The following is a 22,367-nucleotide window of genomic DNA, read 5'->3' on the forward strand; positions in this document are numbered from 1 at the left end:
AAAGTTTACTACTTTTACTACCAGCCTGGCCTGAAAGCCTTTATTGCTGCCGGCAAAGCCAGGACTTTGCTCTCGAGCCAGCCAATGGGAAGCATCAGAAAACCTGCATCCACGTATATCAGCCTGGTGCACCTTTGTGTGCATTCCTCAGTGCGTGGGTGCCCATCCGTGTGCGCATGCCAAGGGCTGGGAGCGTGGGTTTGGGTGGGGCAGGGAGCTCACCTCACCCTCCTGGGTACTGCTGTGGGAGCCAGGCAAGGGGCAGCCGGCAGCTCCAGGCACCCTCCCGCTGCTGGGAGGCTCAGGGGGGAAGTTCAGCACTTCTGCAAACAGAGGCCTCTCTCAGAAATGCCGACAGCCACTTCAGGGGCAGCTCTGCAGAGAAGCTGAGTGCAGAGCTGGAAGGAAGCAAGTGGCTTCTGCAGGGAGCCTGTCACCTCGAGGCCTCCTCCAGGCTCTTTGGAGGGTCTGCCCCCACTGTGCCACACACCTGCCCGTGCAACTCAGAAACACTGCTGGAGCTTTTTGGAGAACATGTGCACATGGATGCAGATCCTGCAGGTGCAGAGTGGGGCAGGGTTGGTGCTTGAGCTACCACTGGCAAGGCCCCAGCAGAAACCATGCTCTTGGTTTCCACTGAGCCCCAGCCAGGATTGGGTGCTTCCAACAACAGGGAGGTGTGAAAGGTGCTGAGGCCATCTGGAAAGGACATGACCTTTGCTGGTGCGGATAGCAAAGCCCCCCCAGCTCCAGAAAAGCTGCCAGGAGCTATGGAAGCCAGAGTATTGTGGTTGTCCTCCTCCATATTCTGGCTACTGGATCCCTGCCAGCAGCAGGGCACGTGCCTGGTGACTCCTGGCTGAAGGGTCACTCCTGCAGTTGAGACCTCAGTTAAACCATGCATCCCGTGCTCTTGGTGGGAGACCTAAAGCTGGAGCATCCTGTGGTCTGCACCATCTGATGGGCACTTCTGCATCACCTGACTCCTGTCCTCAGGGTCCTTCTCCCAGGACTGACATCAACCTCCTTGTATCCATGGCAGGTGGAGGCACTTGATCACATTTCATCTGCTCGTCCAGGATGGCAAGAGAAAGCTGAATCCTGGCATCCTCTGCTGCTCCTGGCCCTGCCACAGCCCACAGTGTCTGGGAGCTGTGGCAGGCATGCCTGCCGCACCATGCGGCGTTTCTGCAGGCGAGGAGGCCTTTGAGAGGCCAGGATAATGGCTAATAGTGCTGTTTTCCTCTGCTCTGCTTTCCTTCAAGTGAATTACCAGGGTCTTGCTGGGAATTATCCTGCCATTACCCAGCGCTCTGGGGAGCTGCCAGTGATTTACTTAACAGCAAACAACACAAAGAGCCGGACACGGCGGGAGCTACACTACCGAACAAGCTGGGAAACGTGCAAGTGGAAGAAAAATGCTGGAACAGCAGCCAGGGTGCAGGGATCTGGCCAGGGCTGCCAGCCACAGATGGGCACAAGGGTGTCCCCAGGATCTACCCTCAGTTTGCACGTGGAGGCATTTCCGCCAAGGGTAGATTTGGTCCATGGAAATGTCAAAGGGTGGAGGCCCCATGGTTCTGTGCCCGACTGGCCAGGGGGAAGCCCAGGGCTGTTGCACAGAGGAAAATCCAGTTCTCCCTGCTCCTGGAGAGGTATTGGACTCAGGGATGGTGGGAAGGCTGTGAGTGGGTTGGCAGCAGAGCCAGGACTGACCCCCTGCTCTACACCAAGACCCACCAGTGTCTGCATTAGGGGTGCAGCAGAGACAAAGAGTTCTGATCTCTCCCATTGCCTCTTTGCATCTTCCAGATTTTGTCTCTGTCGCTCTTTATTATCCCATGGGTGAGCAGGACCCTCAGACCCCCACGGCCTGGCTCGCCCCAGCCACACTGCTGCCTGTGACTCTAGCAGATCACCACAATGCCAGGCTGCCCCAGGCTGCACCCACCTTTCTCCAGGAACTGCCCTCTGCACACAACAGGGTCCTGACACCCCCACACACGTGTGCTTTCCTTATGTGTCCCCAGCATTTGTGCTGCACCCTCCCCACAGGCTCTCATGCTTGCTGTGTGTCCCCTGTCCTTGCAGGCTGCCCCTGCACAGCTGCCACACGGCCCCCCAGGCTCCCCAAGCACCCACAAGAACCCCCTTGTCCTCCTGTGCCGTGCACAGCTCTGCACACACACACACACTCTCCTCTTGACACTTCACAGGCGCCGGGCGAAGGAGGGGCGAAGGAGGGGCTCCTCGAGTGCTAGAAAGTTGTTCCTATTCTGCGCTGGGAGAAACCACATTACTCACGAGTCCCTTTTTAGCGCAGCTATGTGTTTCCCCCTTCCATCTCCAGTCCATTAGCTACTATGGAAACAACATGTCATTGCCCGGAGGTGGAGTTCAGCCACAGCCAAAACAGCCGCGGATAAATTCCAGCACCCAAATTCACATCCTGGGGCAAAGCCTGTGCAGTTCAGCTGGGGAATGGGAGCAGAGTCCTGGCTGTGCTAAAGGAGCAGACCTCAGTCAGGGCATGCTTGCTGCAGGGTGTGTGGGGTGCAGAAAGCACTGGTGGGGACCCCATTGTCCCAGCCAGAGTGGACATGGCATCTCTAGGGAGGGCTGGGATGATTTACACTTCCAGAGCCTGACCAAGGGTGTGTGAGTGGAGATAAACAGCAGATACACAGGGGCTTGGCTGCCTTTTGTCTGCAGCATCCTGCAGCACCCACTGCCCAGCCTGTGGCAGCTCTCAGCTGTGGATTTTGGGTGTCCAGCCCGAGTTCTTCATGCATCTCACCCAGGCCCTCATTGTGGGGCAGAAGTCATCAGGGTCCCCATTGCACCAAGGTGGCAAAAGTCCTTGAGCTGAGCTGCTGCAGGTGAGCAATGTCCTCCTCAAACTCTGTCCCCATCCCCTGAGTCACCTGGATACGGAGAGGGACTATCAGTGTCCCAAAGTCTGCCTGGCTCTGCATGGGAGGTACTTGCAAGGTGGGGCAGAAGCTGTAGGGACCCAAGGGAGTCACAGTTTAGTGGTGGCTGTTCCTTGTCATGTCCCCTTGGGACCCTGGGGAGGAGGAGGGCAGGCAGGGATGGTGGCATCTGCTGGAGGTGGGTGCTGCCTGGAGGCTTTCATAGCGAGGAGTCCTGGCTTCAGTCTTCCCTGGCAGATGGGAAATACAGGAGATAGGAAGAAAAACCATTAGAAGGAATAATTTCCTCAGCAGCATCCAGCAGTCCATGACGGAGCTGTGACATCCAACACTGGTGCTGCCCAGTTGTCTTTGCTGCTGTCTGTGGGCACCCTCCCAGCCTGGACTGTCCAGGAGCTGCCATGTCCCACCCTGGTGGCTTTGCTACCCTGCAGTGCCAGTGCCTGGGGACAGCAGTGCCACATTGGGCTGGCAGTAACTACCCCAGCACTTCCAACAGCTTACCCAGAGACACACACCAGAGCCAGCTCTGGCCTAGCTTGGACACTCCCTTCCTTCCCCAGCTTCTTCAGGAGATAGAGCAGGAAAGCCTTAGTCCCCAGGGCAGCCTTGGAGTGATCCACTGGCTTTCGAGCTGGAGCAGTGACCTGTGTAAGTGCCTGCCTGGATCAGGGCCAGTGAGAGCAAACTCTGGCCATGAGGCTCCATCAGAGGAGGGAGGGAGAGACCAGAGTCAAGCAGAGATGCCTTTCCAAAGCAGGAAGAGGAATTGCCTGTTAGCAAGGCTTCTCTGCAAAGAGGTGAGCACCATCTCTGAAAAACAACAGAACAAACATTGTGAGGGAGGAAAAAAATAATGCTGGTTTCTAGAGCAGGCATTTTCAACCTGTTCTGCTTTGCTGATCTCCAAAAATATCCCACCAGAGATGTGAGTTCCTTTGTAGCAAGCCCACACCACCTGGCAAGACACTTCCTGGCCTCACTTACTCTTCCTTAAAAGCAGCCACAGAGCCATGGGGATCCCCCAGCCACAAAAGCTGCAGCTCCCAAGAGCACTGGAAACACAAACGAGGCTTGTTTACCCTCATGGGAGCCCCATGAAATGGCTTGCAGCCCCAAAATCCCAGGGCACAGTGTTGCAAGAGCAATGCTTGTCCCACACCCACTAAGGAAGGAGCAGGAGGGCACCCAGTGAAGCTGGGAAAAGCTGAGGTGCACCCTTGGGGAGCATGGGGACATTGCAGTTTCAAAGCCATGCTTCAGACATGGTGTTTGGTATGGATTCTCTGGTGACTAATAGGAGACAGTGCATCTGCAGTGGCAGGTCTCTTGGGGTGGGTGCTAGTGAGTGTCCCCCATCTGCTGAGCCACTTGTTTCCAGGACATTGCATGAAGATCTAGAATCTCCCCCCCATACCACCACCAAATTTGTTTAAAATTGGTCCCGTGGGTTTGCAACAGTTAGAAAGGAATGAGCAGCAAAAATGGGAGAAAGGCTTTTTTTCTTTGGAAAACAATGGGGACAGTAGCTCAAATAAATGCTAAGGGATGCAGGAAGGTGTAAAGGAAAGAAGTAGGAAGAGAATGATCCTGCTAAAATATCTCTTCTCTCCAAAATCCCACCTATCACAGGTGTCTCTACTGAAGTAGGATTCCTGACCATCCTTAACAAGATTGGCTGTGATGTCCCCAATCCTTGTCTAGAATCTCAGAAATGCCACCCAAGAAAATCTCTTGGCAGGGATCTTCCCTGTGTTCCCATCCTGGGGCTAGGAGTGTGAGCACAGACCCCATAAGCTCTGCAGCTGAGCTGACTGACACTTTGACCCCATGGGTTTGGCATATTCCCCAAATCCCCTTTGCTTTTAGCCAGTGGTGTAAGGAGCATTCTTATATCTCCTACACCAGACAAGCTCCCCTAAAGCCTGCACAGCCATGAGACAAGTTGGCCAATCAAACTGGTTGAAAATTAAAAAAAAAAAAAAAAAAAAAGGAAAAGGAAAAAAGGCAGAGTCCGTTCCCTAATTTCCTTTTGTTGCACAAGCAGTGAGGGAGGCCGCACACCGGCAGAGCTGGACGGCTCCTTTGGCAGCGGCACAGATTTCGATCGGCTTGAAGCAATCATGAAAATGCAGCCTGAACTTCCAGTGACTCACCCAGAGAAGGGAAACTTCCTGGCTTGTGTGTTTGAGCATTTCTGGAAAAACTGCTATATTTGGCGTGGAAAATAGGAAGGATTCCTCCAAGTTGCTTGAAATGGGAGCAGCAGAAATGAGTCAATGGGCAGTTGAAGAACACTGAACAAGGACGTTTTCTAAATTATTCATTGTGATTCTCCACATTGTGTATTTTCCCCACAAGAGGCTCAACAGTGACAGCCCAGGATAGCCCAGGCTCTACCAGGAAGATCATCAATTTATTGCTCTGACAGCCACCGTGGCACTGCACGTTGGCTCTGTATTATTGACTATGGACATTACGGGCTGCTCCCCATCTGTTTACCAACAAATACTGCTCCTAAAGGTATGGCACTGTGCTTATCGCTACACATTGACCCAGCGTGAAAAATCTGCCAATTTATATTTTCATGACATCAGTAGCTAGAAATGCAGTTCTTGCCAGCTTCAAACACTCTCAAATGTTTCATCTAGTATGCTGGGGGAAAAAAATTAAGGAACTGCTTTTCTGTAAATTACTGAAGTTGGTGGAGGGGGGAGCTATTTTGAGGATTTCAAATGCATTCTTCTCTCCCTTTTTTTTTTTTTTTCCCAATAGTTGTCCAAATGGTTATTCAAACAGTTCATTAAAATCCTGAGTTGGTAAATTAAAATTGTCATTTTCAGATCATATTGTTATTACCTAAAGGAAAAAAAAAGTAATAAATTACAAGCAAAAAAAAAAAATCTACCACTTTTCATGAAAAATCCACTAAAAACTGAGAGAGAGGGCAGCAAATATTTTCCATTGAGTGCAATGCCAACCGGCTCCTGGTTAGCGTATATTAAATTAAATATTCAATTTGATCATGCACTGCTTTTATTGGTGGATAAAATATCGACAAATACGTCTAATGCAGAGAGATGCTTCATGCTGCAGCCTGGCAAATCCCATTGCAGCTCTTGATCAGTGCTTTGGGTGGGAAAACCTGTTCCTCTTGCCACTGCAACCCTGCAAGGCTGATGCCTGCGACCCATGGCTATTGCATGGGGAGTCCTTTCACCTTGTGACCCACTGATGTCCATCGTGGCTGGGCCAGCAGTGGGTCACCAGCACCTCTGCCACGATGCTGAGGACAGGAAGCAGCAGGGGGGACTGTTAGGCAGTGACCCTCTCCCAGACACTGAGGCTTTGCCACTGAGGGACCTCCAGAACAAGGAGTGGGACCACTGGATTTAACTTCTTCCATTTTCTCTGCTGAATTTACCCAGTTGCTTTTTGCCTGTAATTTTTAAAGCCATTTTCCATGCTCCCACAGCAAGGAGGCCACAGCTCAGCCATGGCAGGAGAGCTCTCCCTTTCACTGGAGTGGAGCTTGCTGCTATCTGATGGCCCCATGTTCTTGTACAGGGAAGAGCCAAGCACCCACCTGGATTTGGCAGACTTCTTTCCTCTTCCCTGCTCAGCCCACTCTTTCCAAAGATGTTTTCAATGGGAACCACCCCAAGCAGGAGGGTTTCAGTGTGGAAGCAGCAGCCTCCTTCCCCTGGCTCCTCTCTGCTGGGCTGGAAGGTGGCTACTCCCTCCAGAGCTCCAGCAGCACAGGGGGCAAGCTGAGAGGTGAGTGGAGGAGCACTCCTGTCCCCAGCACCCCACATCTTCAGCCCACCAGGAGCCCCAGGCAGGAATGAGATATGTTGGCATGACATCAGAGAGAAGGGTCTTGTCCGGGCTCTGCTTTGCCTCTCGAATGCTGCCCCTGGAGATTCAGTATCTGTTTGAGACTTCTGGTCCATCAATTATTTAATTCCCTCCAGCCATGTGGTCTCCAGCCCCGAGTGCTTGTCTCCTCTGAGCGTGCAGGCCTGCTTGTGGGGGGAAAGGGGTTGGGCAGGAGGATTCAGAGCTGGGGCTGGGCAGAGGATTCCCACCAGGAAGTGAAGCAGAGGTACAGGGGATAGGTCTCACCAGCTGAAGTCTTGAGCTGAGCACTTGGGCCGGCACCTTCTTTCCCAGCCACCCATTGGTTGGAGGGATGGGTTCTTCTTCTGACCCCTGGAGATGACCCTGAGGAAAGCACCTCCCTGCTCCATGCCTCACTTTACCCACCTATAAAATAGGGCCAAGGATTTCACAAGTGGTGTGAGCTCCGGTGGCACCCCAAACGTGCGTGCAAGACTGTGTTTGCAATAAGCAAGAGTGTGACTCTCGTCCCTGCTTGCAGGGGCTACACCACCAATGTGCCTTTAGTGGATCACATAAGGCTGGTGGTCCCTGTTTGCTGCTGCTGCCCGTGCTGTCTCAAGCTCAAGTAGCATGGCACAGCATGGCACAGCATGGCACAGCACAGAACAGCACGGCAGGCGCTGCTGGGCAGGCAGGACAAGCTGTGACACGCGGGTAGGCAGGCGGCTGGAGCGGGGTAGGTGTGTCCCTGTTACCCAATAAATAACTCAAGCCCTAAAGCAGCCCATTGTAATTACAGGGGCCCCGCGCAGATTGAAAATGAAGGAGAAGGAGGGGAAAAAAGGAAATCAAGGTTCAGTTCTTCCCCAGGAGGTAGCGCTCCACAGGGAAAGCAATAGAAGGGAGCGGTGATTTATATCTCTCCAGAGGAATTCTCCTTTGCAGGGCCGCCCAAGGCGCCGCCAGGTTCAGCTGAGTTTCTCATCTGCATATGCATGAGCCAGTAATTAATTCTCTCTGATACTGATCCAGATTTGGGGTTGGTTTTGTGAGTGTGTGCGTGCGCGTTTTGTGTCCGTCTTCTCCCAGGTGTGCTAACACACCAAGGAGGGATGAGACGAAGTAGTCGTGGCTCTCCACAGTTGTCCCTGCAGGATGGTAGCCATTGACGCTTCAGGGCCAGCTTGAGGCAGAGAGGTGGCCCTGGTTGGGTGGGGACTCCTGTGGGGTGGCTCTGGGTGGTGTCCTGCTGGGGACAGCACGAGGAAGGGGGAGAGAGAGTAGGGCACACTTAGGGTCACGTGCCTGGGGCTGGCTACACCACGGGGCAATCCCTGCCCAAACACACATCCAGCCTTGGGCACGTGCAAGAGGTGTTGTCCCTCTTCCAGCAGACATTGCAACGATACCGTGTTTGCAAAGTGCTGAGAAGAGGGAGGGAGGGAAGAGAATCTTGACTTGCCTCCTCCCTCCCACCTTCCTCTCTCGTTTTAAATCTCTTCCATACATCATTTGAGCAGTGGGACGGAAGCCCTGAGGAGTGAAACCTTGTGTCTGGCCAAAGGCCCGGGCCTGGGGCAGGATGTGGGTGTAAACTCCATGCCATGGGCCCTTGCTCTGGGTCTGATCCAGAGCTTGTAGTCACAACCAGCCTTCAAACCAGGGGAAAACCAGAAAACATTAATGAGAGAGAAGCAAGTGTTTTCCAGCTTCACAGAGCCCACACCCTAGAACACAGGTCTCCTCTCCTAGACCCAGGAGCATGTTGCCCCAATGGCCTCCTCACCTTTCCCTTCAGAGAAAGGCAATAATCAGCTTTCCTGCCTTTAAAGCTTGCCATGGAGCTCTGCCTGTGTCTCAGGGATGAGTTGAGGTTGTTCCAACACACAGGCAAGGAAAGACAGAGATGCAAGTACTCTGTGAGTACACACATGTGGGTCATGGCATCGGCAGTGCTGGCTCTTGGCAGCCAGGAGGAGATGCTGGATCCACTCCTGATGTTGTGGGTTTCCTGGATCAACCAGCATCCAAAACTGGAGGCTTCCCTGGTCCCCCCATCAGGTCCCCACTCTGCCTGTAGCTGGAGCAGGATCAGCAGCAGTGCTGAGATATATTGCCCCTCTCCAAATGGCCCTGGCTCCTGACAGCACCCATGTGCAGCAAAGGGACTGCCTTGGCCCCACATCTCAGCCAGATAGGACAGGGCTTCCCAGAGCCACAGAGAAGCCAGTGAGCATAAAGGGATCATAGTCTCATTGCCTGCTGAGGTCAGAGGATCTGGAGAGGTCACACTCCCTTTCCCACACCCTCCAGTCACAGGGGATAACTCCTCCAGAACGCTGTCCTCACTCTGGAGCTCTACGCAGAGGCCCAAGAACTGTGTCATGTCCTGCCTACCACATCCATCTCCATCGAGTGGAGAGCAGAGGAGACAGACTCCCTACATCCATCTGAGGGATCCCTGCGATGTCTACAGGCTTGGAAGCAGTGGGCTGGGAACAGCTGGTGAGTCAGAGCCCTGTGTTGTAACGTGGGGGGCAGAGCGCGTGTTGGAGCAGGGATGGCCCTGAGCGGCAGTGTGGGGCCCGCCTGGGCCTTTTGCAATCCTCTGGGGAAAGGCGAAGTCAGTGTCTCCATCCCTTAATTAAAGTGTGCCACAGGGCCCTGCTCCTGCCTGTTTACGTGGTTCATGGGGATGGACAGAGGAGCAGCAGCCCAGGACTCGGGGAGGAGGGCAGCCTCATCAGCCCTTCCCTGGGCTGGGGCGGCCGGTGCTCTCGAACGCAGTCTCTGGCTCCTGCAGCCAGCCAAGGTCTCTCAAAGACACTTTTTGGAACCGTGAGCTGATTCCAGTTCTCTAAACACATCCCCTCCCTCCTGTAAACGCACATGAAGCTCCTTCCCACCTCCCCATCACCCTCCATCCCCCATCCAGGACTGCTCCTCCAGAGAAAACCTGGCCCCTGTGTGCAACCCTTGCCCATCGAGGAACAGAAGGTGACACAGCCAGGATGCCATCTCTGCCGGCTTCACGTCCCGCATCACCAGCCTGACCTAGAAACACTACCACGTCTCGTGCGCCGGAGCCCGGGGATGCTGCAGGCTCATCCCTCTGTTTTTTCCAGAGCAGCTGAGTGACAGTCGCCCCTCCCTTGCCTCTCCGAAGAGCGTAATGAGAATTTCCTCCGAGGAGCAGCTTGCCGCGATGAAATAATCGCCCGAGCAGCATGATCTTCGCTGGGGATTAGAGAGGCTGCTACTTGCTGAGCTAGGGAAACGGCCGGTGAGGAGGGAAAAGTCCTACCTCCTCCTCCGGCACCTCCGCTCCTTTGCCAAAGCAATCGCCTGCCGCAGAAGCAGCGAGGTCCCAGGCAGAGAGCTCAGCCCTGGAAACTTCTGTCCCCGATCTCGGGCACTTTTGCAAAGTCCCAGTCCACCCTCCTCCTTCTCTCTCTGCTCCTGAGGAGCCGCTCCCCAGCCCGGCAGTCCGGAGGGGTGGAGAAGAGGTAAAGAAGCAGCTGCCTTTTACAGGCAACAGTTCCTGTTGTTTCTTTTTGGACTGCTGAGGCATAAAGCGCCGAGCCGAGCCTGCTTCTCCCTGCCTTACGCTCACAGGCACTCGCCAGCCGGTTATCCCGCTGCACAGAGGGACGGCAGCAAGGGCTATACATGGATTTCCGACGCGGGGTGGTTTAAGGCAGTTTTGCTTCCACTGCAGGCTTGCTTTTTTTTTTTTTTTTTATCTCCAACCCTCCCACCACCCCACCCCTCCCCCCCCCCCGCCCCTGTCCTCTGTGAGATCCTGGTGTGACCATCCCTTGAGGATTCCTAAATTCCGAATTTTCTTCCTGAAATATCCCACATCTCATTTTCTTTTTTTAACTCTTCCTGAAACGTGGGAACCCCGAGCCCGAAGGAACATCCCTAGTTTGAGCAGAAGGCACGCATGAAAGACAAGTTATAGCAGAAGTGATTTTTTTTTTTTTTTTGAGGGGTCTGGGCTTGCGTGTTTTTTTTTTCTTTCCTCTTTCGGACACATTTCGAGACTCGCCGGCTGCCTGCTCCTGGCTGGGCTGTGGCAGAGGGCGCTCCTGCCTCCAGCACTGCGAGCAACCTGCCCCAAACCCACTGAGTCCTGTCTCCGGGAATAGCAGCTGCCCTTGTCTCGAACACTCCAAGCGAGAGGCGTAGCCAGCAGCAACCAGAAATCCCGGTTTCCACAGCCCTGTCCTTCCCCTGAGCGCATGGAGAAGCTCTCGCCCTGCTCCCGCCCCGTCCTGCCGCCAGGTCAGAGCGGGACGTCCGACGTGAGAAATCCATCATCCCCAAAAGGTCCCAACGTGAGAAATCCAAAAATCCATCGTCCCAAAAGGTCCCTCTTGACAAAATGCCAGCAGTGCGCGACCTTCGTGAGCAGGGCACTGCTGTGTCGACAGCGACTGTGATCCAAAGCGAGAGTTGCTGGTGGGGTCGCAGTCCCTGGGGCCGGGGGACGGCCAGGGCAGGGGGTGGCTGGCCGTGGTACGAGGTCACTCCAAGGGCCGGCGGCCGCCGTGAGGTCTCGGCCGTGCCGGTGCTGCCCGCTCCCGCCGCACCCGCGGCCCCGATCCCCATCCCCGCGCCGCCATCTCCTCAGTGCTGCTCCCACGAGGGACAGGACGCAGAGGCGGAGGAGAAAAGCGCTGCATGGTGCGCCCAGGCACAGACCAGCCTGTTTGCTGTGCTACTGCGCTGAGTGGGAGGGACATTTTGTCCTGGAAACGGAGCCCTGTCTCTGTGTCCAGCCGCCGGGCGTGTGGGGATGGGGCAAGGGATGCCGGCGCCATGACGCCTCGTGCCGCGACGCCTGGTGCCAGGCGGTGTGGGGACCACCGTGGCTTCTCCACAGCTCTCCTGAAGCCGTGAAGGGAACAACCCCGGGCCAGCGCGGCTCCTCGTAGCCGGGATCAGCGGCCACCGCCCGCGGTGGTCCCCACCCCGGGCCCCCGGCCGACCGGCCTCAACTCCGCTCCACAACTCCGCCCCGAGCCGCCTCCGGGTTTTCAAAACCACTTGGCCCTAGACAGACAGGCGGCTCAGCCAAGAAGAAGCCGCAAAGCGTCAGTCCAGCGTTCGCCTGCCGCTGCTGACCAATCCGCATTGCTCGAGGCCTATATCCCGCCCTCCGAGGACAACTTCTGCCTCGGTCCGGCGGCCATGTTGAGTGTGGCAGCCCCGCTGTGCTCCGTCTGGAGGGGCGTTTTTCCCACTCCTTCACCCCTTGATTCGCGCTTTCCGCACCGGGGACTATTCACGCGCGGCTCTGTCTCACCCCCGGGGCCGTTGTGAGCAGCGGAGCGGCTCCCAGGGGACGGTAACACCGTGTGGTCGCCCCACGAAGGGCTCTCGGCGCCATCTTGAGTGTGGCTGGGGGTCCCCTCACTCGCTGCGTCGGTGCCCCGTTACCCCGCGGTGTGAGGGGGGACAGATGCGGCCGCGGTGCCCGCGGGCGCGGCGCAAGGGGCACGGCCGTATAGAACGGGGAGCGGCGGATGGGGAGCATAGGGAAGCTCCCGGTGCGCTTCAAACCCTGAACTCGCAGAAGGTTGGGGTGGGGGGGGAAGTACAAACAGCTTGGGGACGTTTTTTTTAACTGTAAAATAAGCAAACGGGTGGGAATCCCGCATTTCTGCGCGGCTGCCTGGGCGGGCCGCCCCTCCCCGCTCCCCCCAGGGGCAGCCGCGGTTGTTGTGGCCAAAGTTTCCGCGGGGCGCCGAAAACACAGGGAACGAGGGGGGCTAGCGGGGTACCGAAGGGATGGGGCTGCCCCGGGACCACTCGGCGGCTGGGGGAGGGCAGCGCCGGTTCTCCCGCATTACTGTTATTATTCTTATTTTTAACTCTTATTATTTCCCCTCCGCCCCTCCGCAGGCGCGGCGGGAGCTCCCCCCCTCACTCCCGCCCGCCGCCTAACTCGGCGGGAGGGGCGGGGCGGAGGCGGCGGGGGCGGAGGTAGCGCGGGAGGGGGGCGTGGCTCTGCGCCCCTCTGCGCCCGCCACGCTGAGACCGGGCCCAACTCATCGCCGCAGTGGCGGCGCTCGCCGGCTCCTTTAAGCGGCCGTGCCCCATTGTTTGCACCGCGGCCAATGGGCGCCCGGCGGCCGCGGCGCGCGCGGCCAATGGGGCGCGGCGCGGGGCAGCGCGCGCGCCGCCCCCCGGCTCTATAAGAGGCCCGGCGGCGCCGCGTGAGTTCCCACTGGCTCGCGCAAAGCCATCTTGGCATTGTTCTGCCCGCCCGCCCGCGCCGCCGTAACCCCGCGCGACACAGCCCCGCACGCCCCCGCCATGTCCGACGCGGCCGTGGACACCAGCGCTGAAATCTCCGCCAAGGTGAGCGACCCGCCGCCCCGCGCCCTGCTCCACGGCTTTTTTTCTCCGCCTCTTTTAATATTTTTTTCCGAGCGATTTCTGGCTTTTTTTTTTTTTTTTCCTTTTGTGTTTTTCCATCGGAATATTTTTCCTCCCCCTGCCTGTCCCGCCTCCTCGTTTCTCCCCCTTCCCCCTCCGTCCTTCGCGTTGAAGTTGGCGGCGCGGCGTGGTGCGGAGCCGGTGCCGCCGCGCTCGCCGTGCGGGGCTGCCAGCGCCGTTCCTTTGTCTACAGTGTGCGGGAAACGTGCTCGCCGCCTCTGCCGGTGCTGCCGAGCCCCGCAGCTCCGCGTCCCGCTCTCTCCTGCCTTTCCCTGGGACAGTAGCTGGCCATCCCGCTGCGGAGGGGCTCGGGGAGCCGGGGGGGGTTACACGCACGGCGGTGCCTCGGCACCCGGCAGCGCTCGCTCATTCAATCCGCGGTGCGGGAGCTTGACAGCCCCGTCAAACTTGTGTTCCGCTCGGCCCCGACGCTGCGGGGGGATGTGGGGGGAAGCGCTCCGGAACACGCACGGTTGGGGAGGGGGGGGTGCAGTGTCTGTTGTGGAGTTGCTGCCGAAAAGCGGGGTGGGCGGGTGGTTGCTATTTCGGAGTTGCGCCCGGTTCATGCGGGAGGGGCGTCTGCTGTGGCGGTGTTATCCCTGGAGTGTGGGGGGGAGACAGTTGTTTTTTCGGCGTTACCCCCCGGAAGGACGGGGGGGGCATTTGCGGTTTAGGTACTGCCCCATATTGGGAGTTACTATTTCGGAGGTGAAGAGTAGTAGGGGGTGGTCCGGTGCTGTTCCGGCGGGGCTTTTGTTATTTTTGGAGTTACCCCGGTGGGGGCACCCCCGCAGGAGATGCCCCGGTGTGCCGGGGCGGTGGGGCTGAGGGCGCCGGCCCTGGCCCGAGCTCCTCGCAGCCGGGATAACTTTGCGAGTCGCTGCTGGAGGTGATGGGGAGCGCCGGTACCAGCCGGGAGAGACTCTCCCGGGAGTCCCCGCTGCGGCTCCCGGCGCACGCCTTTGTCTGCGAGTCGCGGCGGAGCGTCCCCCGGGGGGACTGCGCTCCCCGAGCGGCCGCGGTGCGCCCCGTTGAGCCCGGGGCCACGGCCGGAAAAGTTGAGAGGGGACCCGACCCGGGCCAGTGCGTGGGAAGGCTGCGGGGGACGTGCCCGGCGGCCTCCTTACCCTGCGCCCCGGCTGGCCCCGGGTCGCGCCGCTCCCGGGGGAAGCGCGGCTGGAAGGAGGAAAAAAAAATCCGACCGGGAGGAGGGTTTATAAAAAACAAGCAACAAAAAGCCGTTTCTGGCAGATTTCGATTTCACTTCTGTTTCCCGCTCCCGCAGCCATGCCCCTAATCCCGCCTGCCCTACCTCCGTTCCGGGCCCGCGGCTTGGTCCCCGTCGCCTCCGGCTCTGTCGCTGCCGGGAAGCGGCGAGGCGGGTCGATCCCCATCCTTCCCCGGGGGAACGGGGCCAAGTTTGCCGTTAACCTTCCCCTGCCCTTTTTTACCGCGTGCGGGAAGGGGCCTCGTCTCTGGCTCGCCCTCCTGGGAGCGAACAAGGGTCCGCGCTGCAGGGCGGGCGGAGGCGCGCACGGCGGCAAGGTGACCCCCCCCACACCTCAGAAGCGCGGAGGCACCGAGGCCGCCCGCTCTCGTCCCGCCTCGCCGTCCGGAACGCTCCCGGGAGGCGGGGATGGGGGGGGAAGGGGGTTCCCGCCCCTCCCGGGCGCCGCCCCCGGCCGGTGCCGCGGGGCGCCCACCACGTGCGGGCCTGGGAGCCGGAGTCCGCCGCACCGCCCCCGCCGGGACTACAGCTCCCGGCAGCCCGCGGGGCGCCGCGCTGGCCGCCGGCCAATCAGCGGGACGGGGAGAGTGGCGCGCGGTTTGAATGGCGGCCGCGCGCGTGGCGGCGCGGGGGAGACCCCTGGCGGCGGGAGGCGCGGGTGCGGCCGTGCCGCCGCCGTCCCCGCGTCCCCATTTCCCCGGTCCTCACCGGGGGAACGAGCCGAGAGCAGGGCCGGGGGAAGGTAGAGCTTTCCGAGCCAGTGGTATGCGGCTCTACGCCGCTGCTATTCATTCCATAGACAAACAGCCCTGACACACCTATAATTAGAGGCTGCGTCCCAGTCTTGGCGCCAGAATAGCTCTGCTGCTGCACCGGCCCTTGGTCTGGATGCTCCTGCGCATATCTGTCCGTGTTGGACTGGGAAAGGAAAAGGGGGAATCTGATGCTCTCTGCAACCCTGTTGCTACCACAAACTCCATGACCTGGCATCATGATGGTGGTTAAACTGAGTGTTTTCAATGATGCAGGAAAGGTCAGGGCTGGAGATCTGTCCAGCTAAAATGCCCAAAAATGAGCTGTTCCTTCACTGGGAGAATTATTTGCAGTGTGTGAACACATCGTTTTAAAAAGAAGTGTTGGGCACATTGAGAGGTGAAAATTCTGACTGCTTGACTTGCTGTGTGTTTTTATGTGGGAACTGCTTTGTTGCCCATGTGCCTGGTGCGATGCAGCAGCTATCGCCCTGTGATGCAAAAGAGGCCAAATGGTTGTAATCAGTCTCCAGGGAGCAGGGCAGTGGAAGCCACTGACAGTGTAAAACTGTGGTGGAACTCGGCAGTGTGGAGGAGGTGGCCTGGGATTTGTGTGTGAGCAGTGAAAGGAGGCAGGAGCTTGTGTGTTTGTTTTAATCCAGACTCCTGGCTTGGTTTGCTTAGGTGAGGTTCAATCAACAGGTGTTGTCCCCCCTCAAAACTTTGTTCCAATGAAAGTCTTTCCTCAGTGTACTTGGCAGCTGTGGGTGCCTCTGGAAGCAGCATCTGTCTATTTAAGAAACCTGGTAGTCTAAAATGCCTGTGCTGCCTCCTCTGTGTAATCTGCAGGGCAGTAGAAACCCTCGCAGAAGGAAGCAGTGATCACACCAGCAGGGCCGGGCTCTGCTCTTCCCTGCCGTGTTCCCACGAGGCAGTGGCTCCCGGCAGTGAAAGTGCCCGCTCCCGCTTTCCGTGGGCGGCACCGGCAGCTGCAAAGGGCGGGCAGGAGTGGGGGAAGCCACCACAGTGGAGCAGGAGCTTCCAGCAACTTTTAAACACCCCATGGTCGCTGCTGAAGCCGACTGTGGCTGTGCTGCTGGCCCTGGGGAAGGGCCTCCCTGCTTTCCTTGGCTGGGGAAGTGCTCACTGTGCTGAAGGATCTCGCTCCAGTTGATGGAAGAACAGAAGGGGAGGAGGATGCAAGCAGAGATGCCAGTGTTAAATCCAAGTGTTCTTAATGCGGGAACATAAAGTTGGATCCTTCAGCATGTTTGCTGAGCGACTTGGCATGACATTTTGACAATGATCAATAGCAAAAACACATAAGTTCCCACTCTGCAGTGGAGGCTTGAACCAAACTAGCCAGGCATGGCTCTTGGAGCAGTGTAAAAATAGACTTGTTCCCCCACCCCATCCTGTTACACTTTAAGCTGTGAGCTGGATGCTGGAGCCTCCTCTCTGCTGCTGTGAGAAAGACCAGGCATGTAATATTTGCTGTATGATTTTCACTAGGCAGGGCAGAGACCACAGCCTCTGCTAATGAGTCTCTGGGATTTATTCCTGCTGTGAAGGTACTGAGCAGCCGTGGATGCCCGCAGCCCCGGGACAGAGCCCATCCTTTGGACAGGGCTGCCGGCTCTCCATGGCATTGCAGGAGCTTGCATGGACTGTGCTAAGATGGGCAATCAGCCAGCTCTGCTGCTGTTGAGCATATATGCAGGCAGCCAGCTCTGTCTGTTTGGGAGCTCAGAGGTGAAACAGAGCAGTCTCTTTTTTAGAGGGCTGTTCTGGCAAGGCTGACTTGGATTGAGATTCGCCCCCATGTTTTCCCGTTCCCAAGGAGGAGCCAGAACGTGGCGACCAAATCACAGAACAAATCTGTACGAAGAGAAACCAGCGCCTGCTCTCGCTCTCAGACTGTGTTTTTCACACCTGATCTGCAGCTTCTCTGACCCAGACACCTGGAATCGGGGTGACTTCTCTGCTTTTCTGCTCCTTCCAGGATCTAAAAGAGAAGAAGGAAGTTGTTGAAGAAACAGAAAATGGCAGAGATGCACCAGCCAACGGCAATGCTGTGAGTATGACTGCTATCTGCTGGGAGAAGCAGGCTGTCTTTTTGTTCTCCTCTTGCTTTTGCTACAAGTTTGTCCATAGCACAAAGAGAGGATCCCTCTAAATGGTAGCCCTGAGCCCTGTGAAGCCCTTCAGCCTTTGGTGCTTCACGTTACACAGACACTCCCAGCCTGTGGGCCCTTCATGTGTGTGCAGAAGAGAAGGGCTGGGCTTGGATTCCCTCCCTGATAGCTGTGTGAGCCTGTCCAGTACCAGCACATCCCTGGGCAAGGATAAAGAGGAAACAAATTTTAAAACCCACTAGGATTTACAGTGTTACAACCACTTGAGCTGGGAAATACATCATGTACAAGTAAACTGGTTGGTTTCTTCTTTTAACATGCTGGGGGAAAATCACTGTGCCACATTTCAATGTGTCATGAGAGCCATTACAGGCTTTTGTCTCAGAGCTGCAGCCCCAAGTTACTGTGGGCTTGATGCTTCGTGCCTGGGCTGTCTGGGTTTAGTGGACTCGGGCAGAAAGCAGGATGTGTGCCCAGGGCTCTGGTGGGCTGGTGCTTTGCTTTCGGCAGGAAAGGTGGGAACACACACTTGTGTTGAATGTCTCTTCCACCTTCTCCTTTCCCAGTGCATTTTTTTTAAGTGATGTTTTGTCTTGCCAAGGAGAACGAGGAAAACGGAGAGCAGGAGGCTGACAACGAAGTAGACGAAGAGGAGGAGGAAGGTGGTGAAGAAGAGGACGAGGAGGAAGAGGGTGATGGTAACTTTGTTTGCTCCCCCCACCCCTATCCCACAGCTCTGGACAGCGGGCTCCCGGGAAGCGGAGACAGCAGAGAGCAGCATCTCCCCCTCGCGGCTGTGGGCAGGCAGCTCCCGCCAGCCAGGCTCGCTCCTTCCTTGCTTGCCTGAGCCACTGCTGCTGGGAGTGAAGTCAGCCTTGAATCCCTTCCAGCAGGTTGAGGGCAGATTCCTTCCTCCCTCCCTCTGGCCAGACGGCACCTTACCGCAGCGCTGAATAAGCGCATTAGCCCTTCCGTGCGAGTAGTAAAATCTGCCCTTGACTCCTGCGAGCACAGCTGCTGCTGCAGACACCAGCGCTGGCCACTGGGACAGGGACAGTCCTGGGTGGGCATGCCTTGGCCAAGGCACAGAGGATTGTCACCATGCTTGTTCACAGAGCAGCATATGAGAGGCTCATGCAGCCCTCTTTCCCAGGCTGGATGCTGTGTGGAAACAGCAGAGGAACCTGTGGCTCTTACCTGATCTTCCAGCTGGAAGTAGATAGGCTTTCTTTGAACCTTCTATGGCTGCAGTGTCCAGTGTCTCCCTGCCCTCTGCTGCTTCCTGACCTGGCCCAGCCCAGATACGGGTTTTGGCAGCAGTGGCTTGCTGGATCACTGCTCATCCTCCCCGTTATAATTTTTTTCCCCCAAGATCTGCTTGGATGAGTAACATTGTTTATAACTTGTTACGGCTAGGAGAAAACCTTTCTTTCTTGTTATGCTGAGATGAACTCAGGGCTCCTGATTATCTGTTACTAGGTTAATCCTCTGTGAATTTTTGGTTTACGTGCTGACCTACTAACCTGCTGGCTAGTTTTGGGAGATAGGGACAGGGCTGAATATTTAATGACCATTAAACCAGTGCTTATTCTGAAAGTGTGAGCCAGGAAAGCCACCTCCTTTGGGGTAGTACTCTCTTAGCAGCCTGCTATGCCCTTCAGTAGGAATTGGTTCACTAGGAACAGCTGGGAATTGTGAACCTCTTTAACTTGTGATTTTAACCCCTGAGGACAGATGCAGAACTGCTGTGTGCTGTCCAGAGCCCGTTTACCCCCAGCCTTACCTTAGGGTGGATGAGACTGGGCATACTTGGCTCTCCCCGCTGCTCTCGAGCAGGAGCAGAGAGGATGTGTGTGCTGCAGGCGTGTGTGTGGGGTGGAAGTGTTGCTTGGATACTGCTGTGACAAACCCGGAGAGCTTTGGTCCCGCAGTGCCAGCCCTGCTCTTCCCAGCTCACCGAACACAGGCACAATTTGGCACACAGTGCCTGGAGACGCCGCTGCCTTGCAGGGATCCAGCACAGGCTCTGACTGCTGGCACGGGCTCTGGCCCTGCTTGCTGCCCTCGGGCGATCCCTGCCTGAGAGCTGCACCTGAGCACTGCAGGAGAGAGATTTAAAGGCAGCAAGTCCAGCTTGCATCAGCTTTTTTAGCCAAGACTTGCAGCCAAACTCCCGGGGCTTGACAGCAGAGGAGAGCTTGAGGGTATATTTTCCTCTCGCATCTCTCCATCCCATCTCATTATTTGCTTTGCTTAAAGCAGCTCAAAGAACTAAAAATGCTCCCAATCAGCTTGGCACTGTCACCTGACCTGCCGGCCAGCCCAGTGCATGTGATGGCTGCCGGGGTGTTGATCCATCGCTGGGAGCTAATCTTGGCCCTTCCCACTGCATGGGCCACACCGCAGCTGGGCACACGTCAGGAGAGGAGAGGGGAAGGGAAGGGAAGGGAGGATGGGCTGACCTTAATCCCCCCCGGCCCTCCAGGCTGCCCATACGTGTGGCTCATGGCAGTGGTTTAAAGCCAGCTTACTGGCCTTAACTCTCCAAGTTTTAGTAGGGTCTCCTGTTACACAAGAGACTTGTCTCGACAGCTGAGAAGCTGTTCTGCCTCTGGGCTTGCCCCTGAGCCCCCCAAACTGGCCAAAGGTCGTTCTGATCCACTGACTCAGTCGTTCTGATCCACTGGCCTATTTGAGCTCAAAGTGGGTCAAAGCCCAGAGCTCGCTGCTCATCCTCCTGGCTGGCTGTAAGATAAGTTGGAAGCATTTGTTTGCTGTTCTGATAATTAGAAAGTGTTCTGACTCAGAACTAATGCGTTCTGGCTCTCTTAACTCATTAAAGATGGACTAATAGCTGCGAAGGGAAGCAGAAGTAATCTGGAGTGGTTAGGCAGAGCAGCCACTAGAAAGAGTTTATTCCTCTCTTTTTTTCCCCTCCATTTTTGCCGTGACTTCGGCATTTGTGGTAGGTGGTGGTTTTGCCATCTCACTGTCTGTGTTACAAATGCAGTATGAATCAGACTTGAGGCTGCCAATCCTTATTTTCCCTCTGGTGGGTCAGGTAATTTCAGGGATGCCAGAAAGCCACAGTGTCCTCTGTCACCTCTTGTCCTGAGCAGAGTCTGTGCCACCTGGGGAGATGGGGGCATGGTATCACAGTGTGGGTGTGAGGCAGGATTAAACCCGGAGTGGAGGTGTGTGGAACTGGAACTCTCCCCGAGGGTCTCACATTTCCTCCCTTTGTATTCCGTGCAGGTGAGGAAGAGGATGGTGATGACGATGATGAAGCTGAGGGAGCCACAGGCAAACGGGCAGCTGAGGATGATGAGGTAGGAAGAGCAGGCAGCCCCTCAGAGCCACACATGTTCCCAGAGGGCTTGGGAGAGGGGAAGGTGTCAGTGGGGCCAGAAGGGCTGGGCTTAACTCTGGGGCTGGAATGCTCTGCCTGTGTGCTCCCCATGTCTCTCCAGGGACACAGCCCAGTTCTTTGGTTAGAGGAGTGTCTGCTCCTGCCCAGCAGAGCCCTGGCCCTGGGCTGGGGACACCTGGAATGCTCATGGCAGGCCTGGGTGGGGGCACTCAGGGGCTCCTGAGAAGACAGGATTTTGTCTGAGGGAGGGGAACACCTGTGGTGCTCAGACCTTGTCCTTGAGGCAGGGGGAGACCCCAAACTCCCCTGCCTTGGGGTGACTCCTGCCTGCCCCCAGCAGCCCCACTCCCCATTCCCTCTCCTGATGGCTTTGCTTTCCCCCTAGGATGATGACGTCGATCCCAAGAAGCAGAAAACCGATGAAGATGATTAGGCAGCAAAAATTTTTTTTTTTTTTTTTAAATAAGGAGGAAAACAAACCAACAAAAATGGCCAGCGCGTCCTCTTCACCCTTGGGACTCCCGTTGCAGCCCCCTTTCCCTCACACAGCCCCTTCCTCCCCCCTCCGCCGTGGTCATCCTCACCAAGTAGAGTGAACCCCGTCCCCGCCCCCCGGCGCGGCGCTGCCACTCAACGAACATGGAAATGATTCGCCCGTTAGCGGGGAGAGAAAACCCCCCTTCCCCCACCAACCCGCTCCCCCCAAGCACCAAAACTTCAAGGCCCTGCTTTCTTTCTTAAAAGTACTTTAAAGGAGAATTTGTTTGTATTTTTTATTTACATTTTATATTTTTGTACATATTGTTAGGAGGTCCGCCATTTTTAAGTGATCTCGGATTGACCAAAAGGGGGGCTTTGAAGTGTATATCTCTCTTGTTACCTATCTCTGACTTTACTTGTGGTGTGACCAGGCCCAAACCATTATCTCAAAGGAGAATAAAACAAAACCTTGTAAAAAAAAAAATTAAAAAAGACAAAAATGCAAAAAAAAAATTACAATCTTATTCTGAGCATTCCAGTAACTTTTTTTGTGTATGTACTTTAGCTGTACCATAGATCGTGGTTTGTATGAGGTGGCAAGGCCAAAGATAAAAAGGTTTTCTTTTTTTTTTTCTGTCTATGAAGTTGCTGTTTATTTTTATTTTTTTTTTTTTGGCCTGTTTGATGTATGTGTGAAACAATGTTGTCCAACAATAAACAGGAATTTTATTTTGCTGAGTTGTCCTAACAAGGCTGCCTCCCAACTGCTGCTTTTTGTTTTAGTTTTCATTTGTTTTAATTTTTTTATTTCTTTCTTCCCTTCTTTATCTCCTTTCTTTCTTTGCTTTGGACTTGGGCTGGGAAGAGAGAGAGAGAGGGGGGTGCAGGGTGTTGAGGGGGAGGGTCTGGGGGCTGTGCTGTCCCCCTGCTGCTGTGGTGGTTGGGGAGGCAGTGTCTCTCCATGGCTGTATTCCTGTGGAGAGCTGCACCAGTGTCCCCAGCATGGCCTCTGCATGATCCTGCATGCTCTGGCTGCCCTTGGCAAGAGGTAGGGATGGGTTAGACTGGGAAACATGGACAGCGAGTGTGTTGGGTATGGTTTGCTCAGCAATTCTGCCTGCGGCCAAATTTGTTGTGGATTGTTTGGCTTGTGTAATGGGGATGAGAAATCCATCTTCA

The 22,367-nt window shown here is 56.1% G+C and overlaps 1 protein-coding gene and 1 long non-coding RNA gene across 5 annotated transcripts; one reads left to right on the forward strand and one right to left on the reverse strand.

Moving 5' to 3' along the window:
- Positions 1–5,951: 5,951 nt before the first annotated feature.
- Positions 5,952–10,505, reverse strand: LOC140684718 (uncharacterized). The gene is made up of 2 exons (XR_012057419.1): positions 7,059–10,505; positions 5,952–6,955 (listed from the first exon to the last, which is right to left on the reverse strand). It is a non-coding gene; the product is annotated as an uncharacterized lncRNA (long non-coding RNA).
- A 2,469-nt stretch (positions 10,506–12,974) lies between these two features.
- Positions 12,975–21,939, forward strand: PTMA (prothymosin alpha). Of its 4 annotated transcripts, none has more exons than XM_030280011.4 (5): positions 12,975–13,145; positions 17,206–17,277; positions 17,940–18,036; positions 20,594–20,667; positions 21,094–21,712. In XM_030280011.4, exons 1-5 carry the CDS (start codon positions 13,101–13,103, stop codon positions 21,139–21,141), a joined length of 336 nt encoding a protein of 111 aa, XP_030135871.1. In that variant the 5' UTR covers positions 12,975–13,100; the 3' UTR covers positions 21,142–21,712. The 4 variants fall into 4 exon arrangements, with proteins under 4 accessions (XP_030135871.1, XP_030135873.1, XP_030135872.1 ...); XM_030280013.4 differs by having other exon boundaries at positions 17,940–18,030; XM_030280012.4 differs by having other exon boundaries at positions 12,976–13,145; positions 17,943–18,036; positions 21,094–21,939.
- Positions 21,940–22,367: the final 428 nt, after the last annotated feature.

Source organism: Taeniopygia guttata, chromosome 9 (genome assembly GCF_048771995.1).
Source record: "Taeniopygia guttata chromosome 9, bTaeGut7.mat, whole genome shotgun sequence".
NCBI classification, from domain to species: Eukaryota; Metazoa; Chordata; class Aves; order Passeriformes; family Estrildidae; genus Taeniopygia; species Taeniopygia guttata.

Coding starts and splice junctions, on each gene's coding strand:
- PTMA (XM_030280011.4), top strand. CDS start 13,101: ATGTCCGACGCGGCCGTGGACACCAGCGCTGAAATCTCCGCCAAG. Junction 13,146..17,205: donor GCGCTGAAATCTCCGCCAAG/GTGAGCGACCCG, acceptor TGCTCCTTCCAG/GATCTAAAAGAGAAGAAGGA. Junction 17,278..17,939: donor CACCAGCCAACGGCAATGCT/GTGAGTATGACT, acceptor TGTCTTGCCAAG/GAGAACGAGGAAAACGGAGA.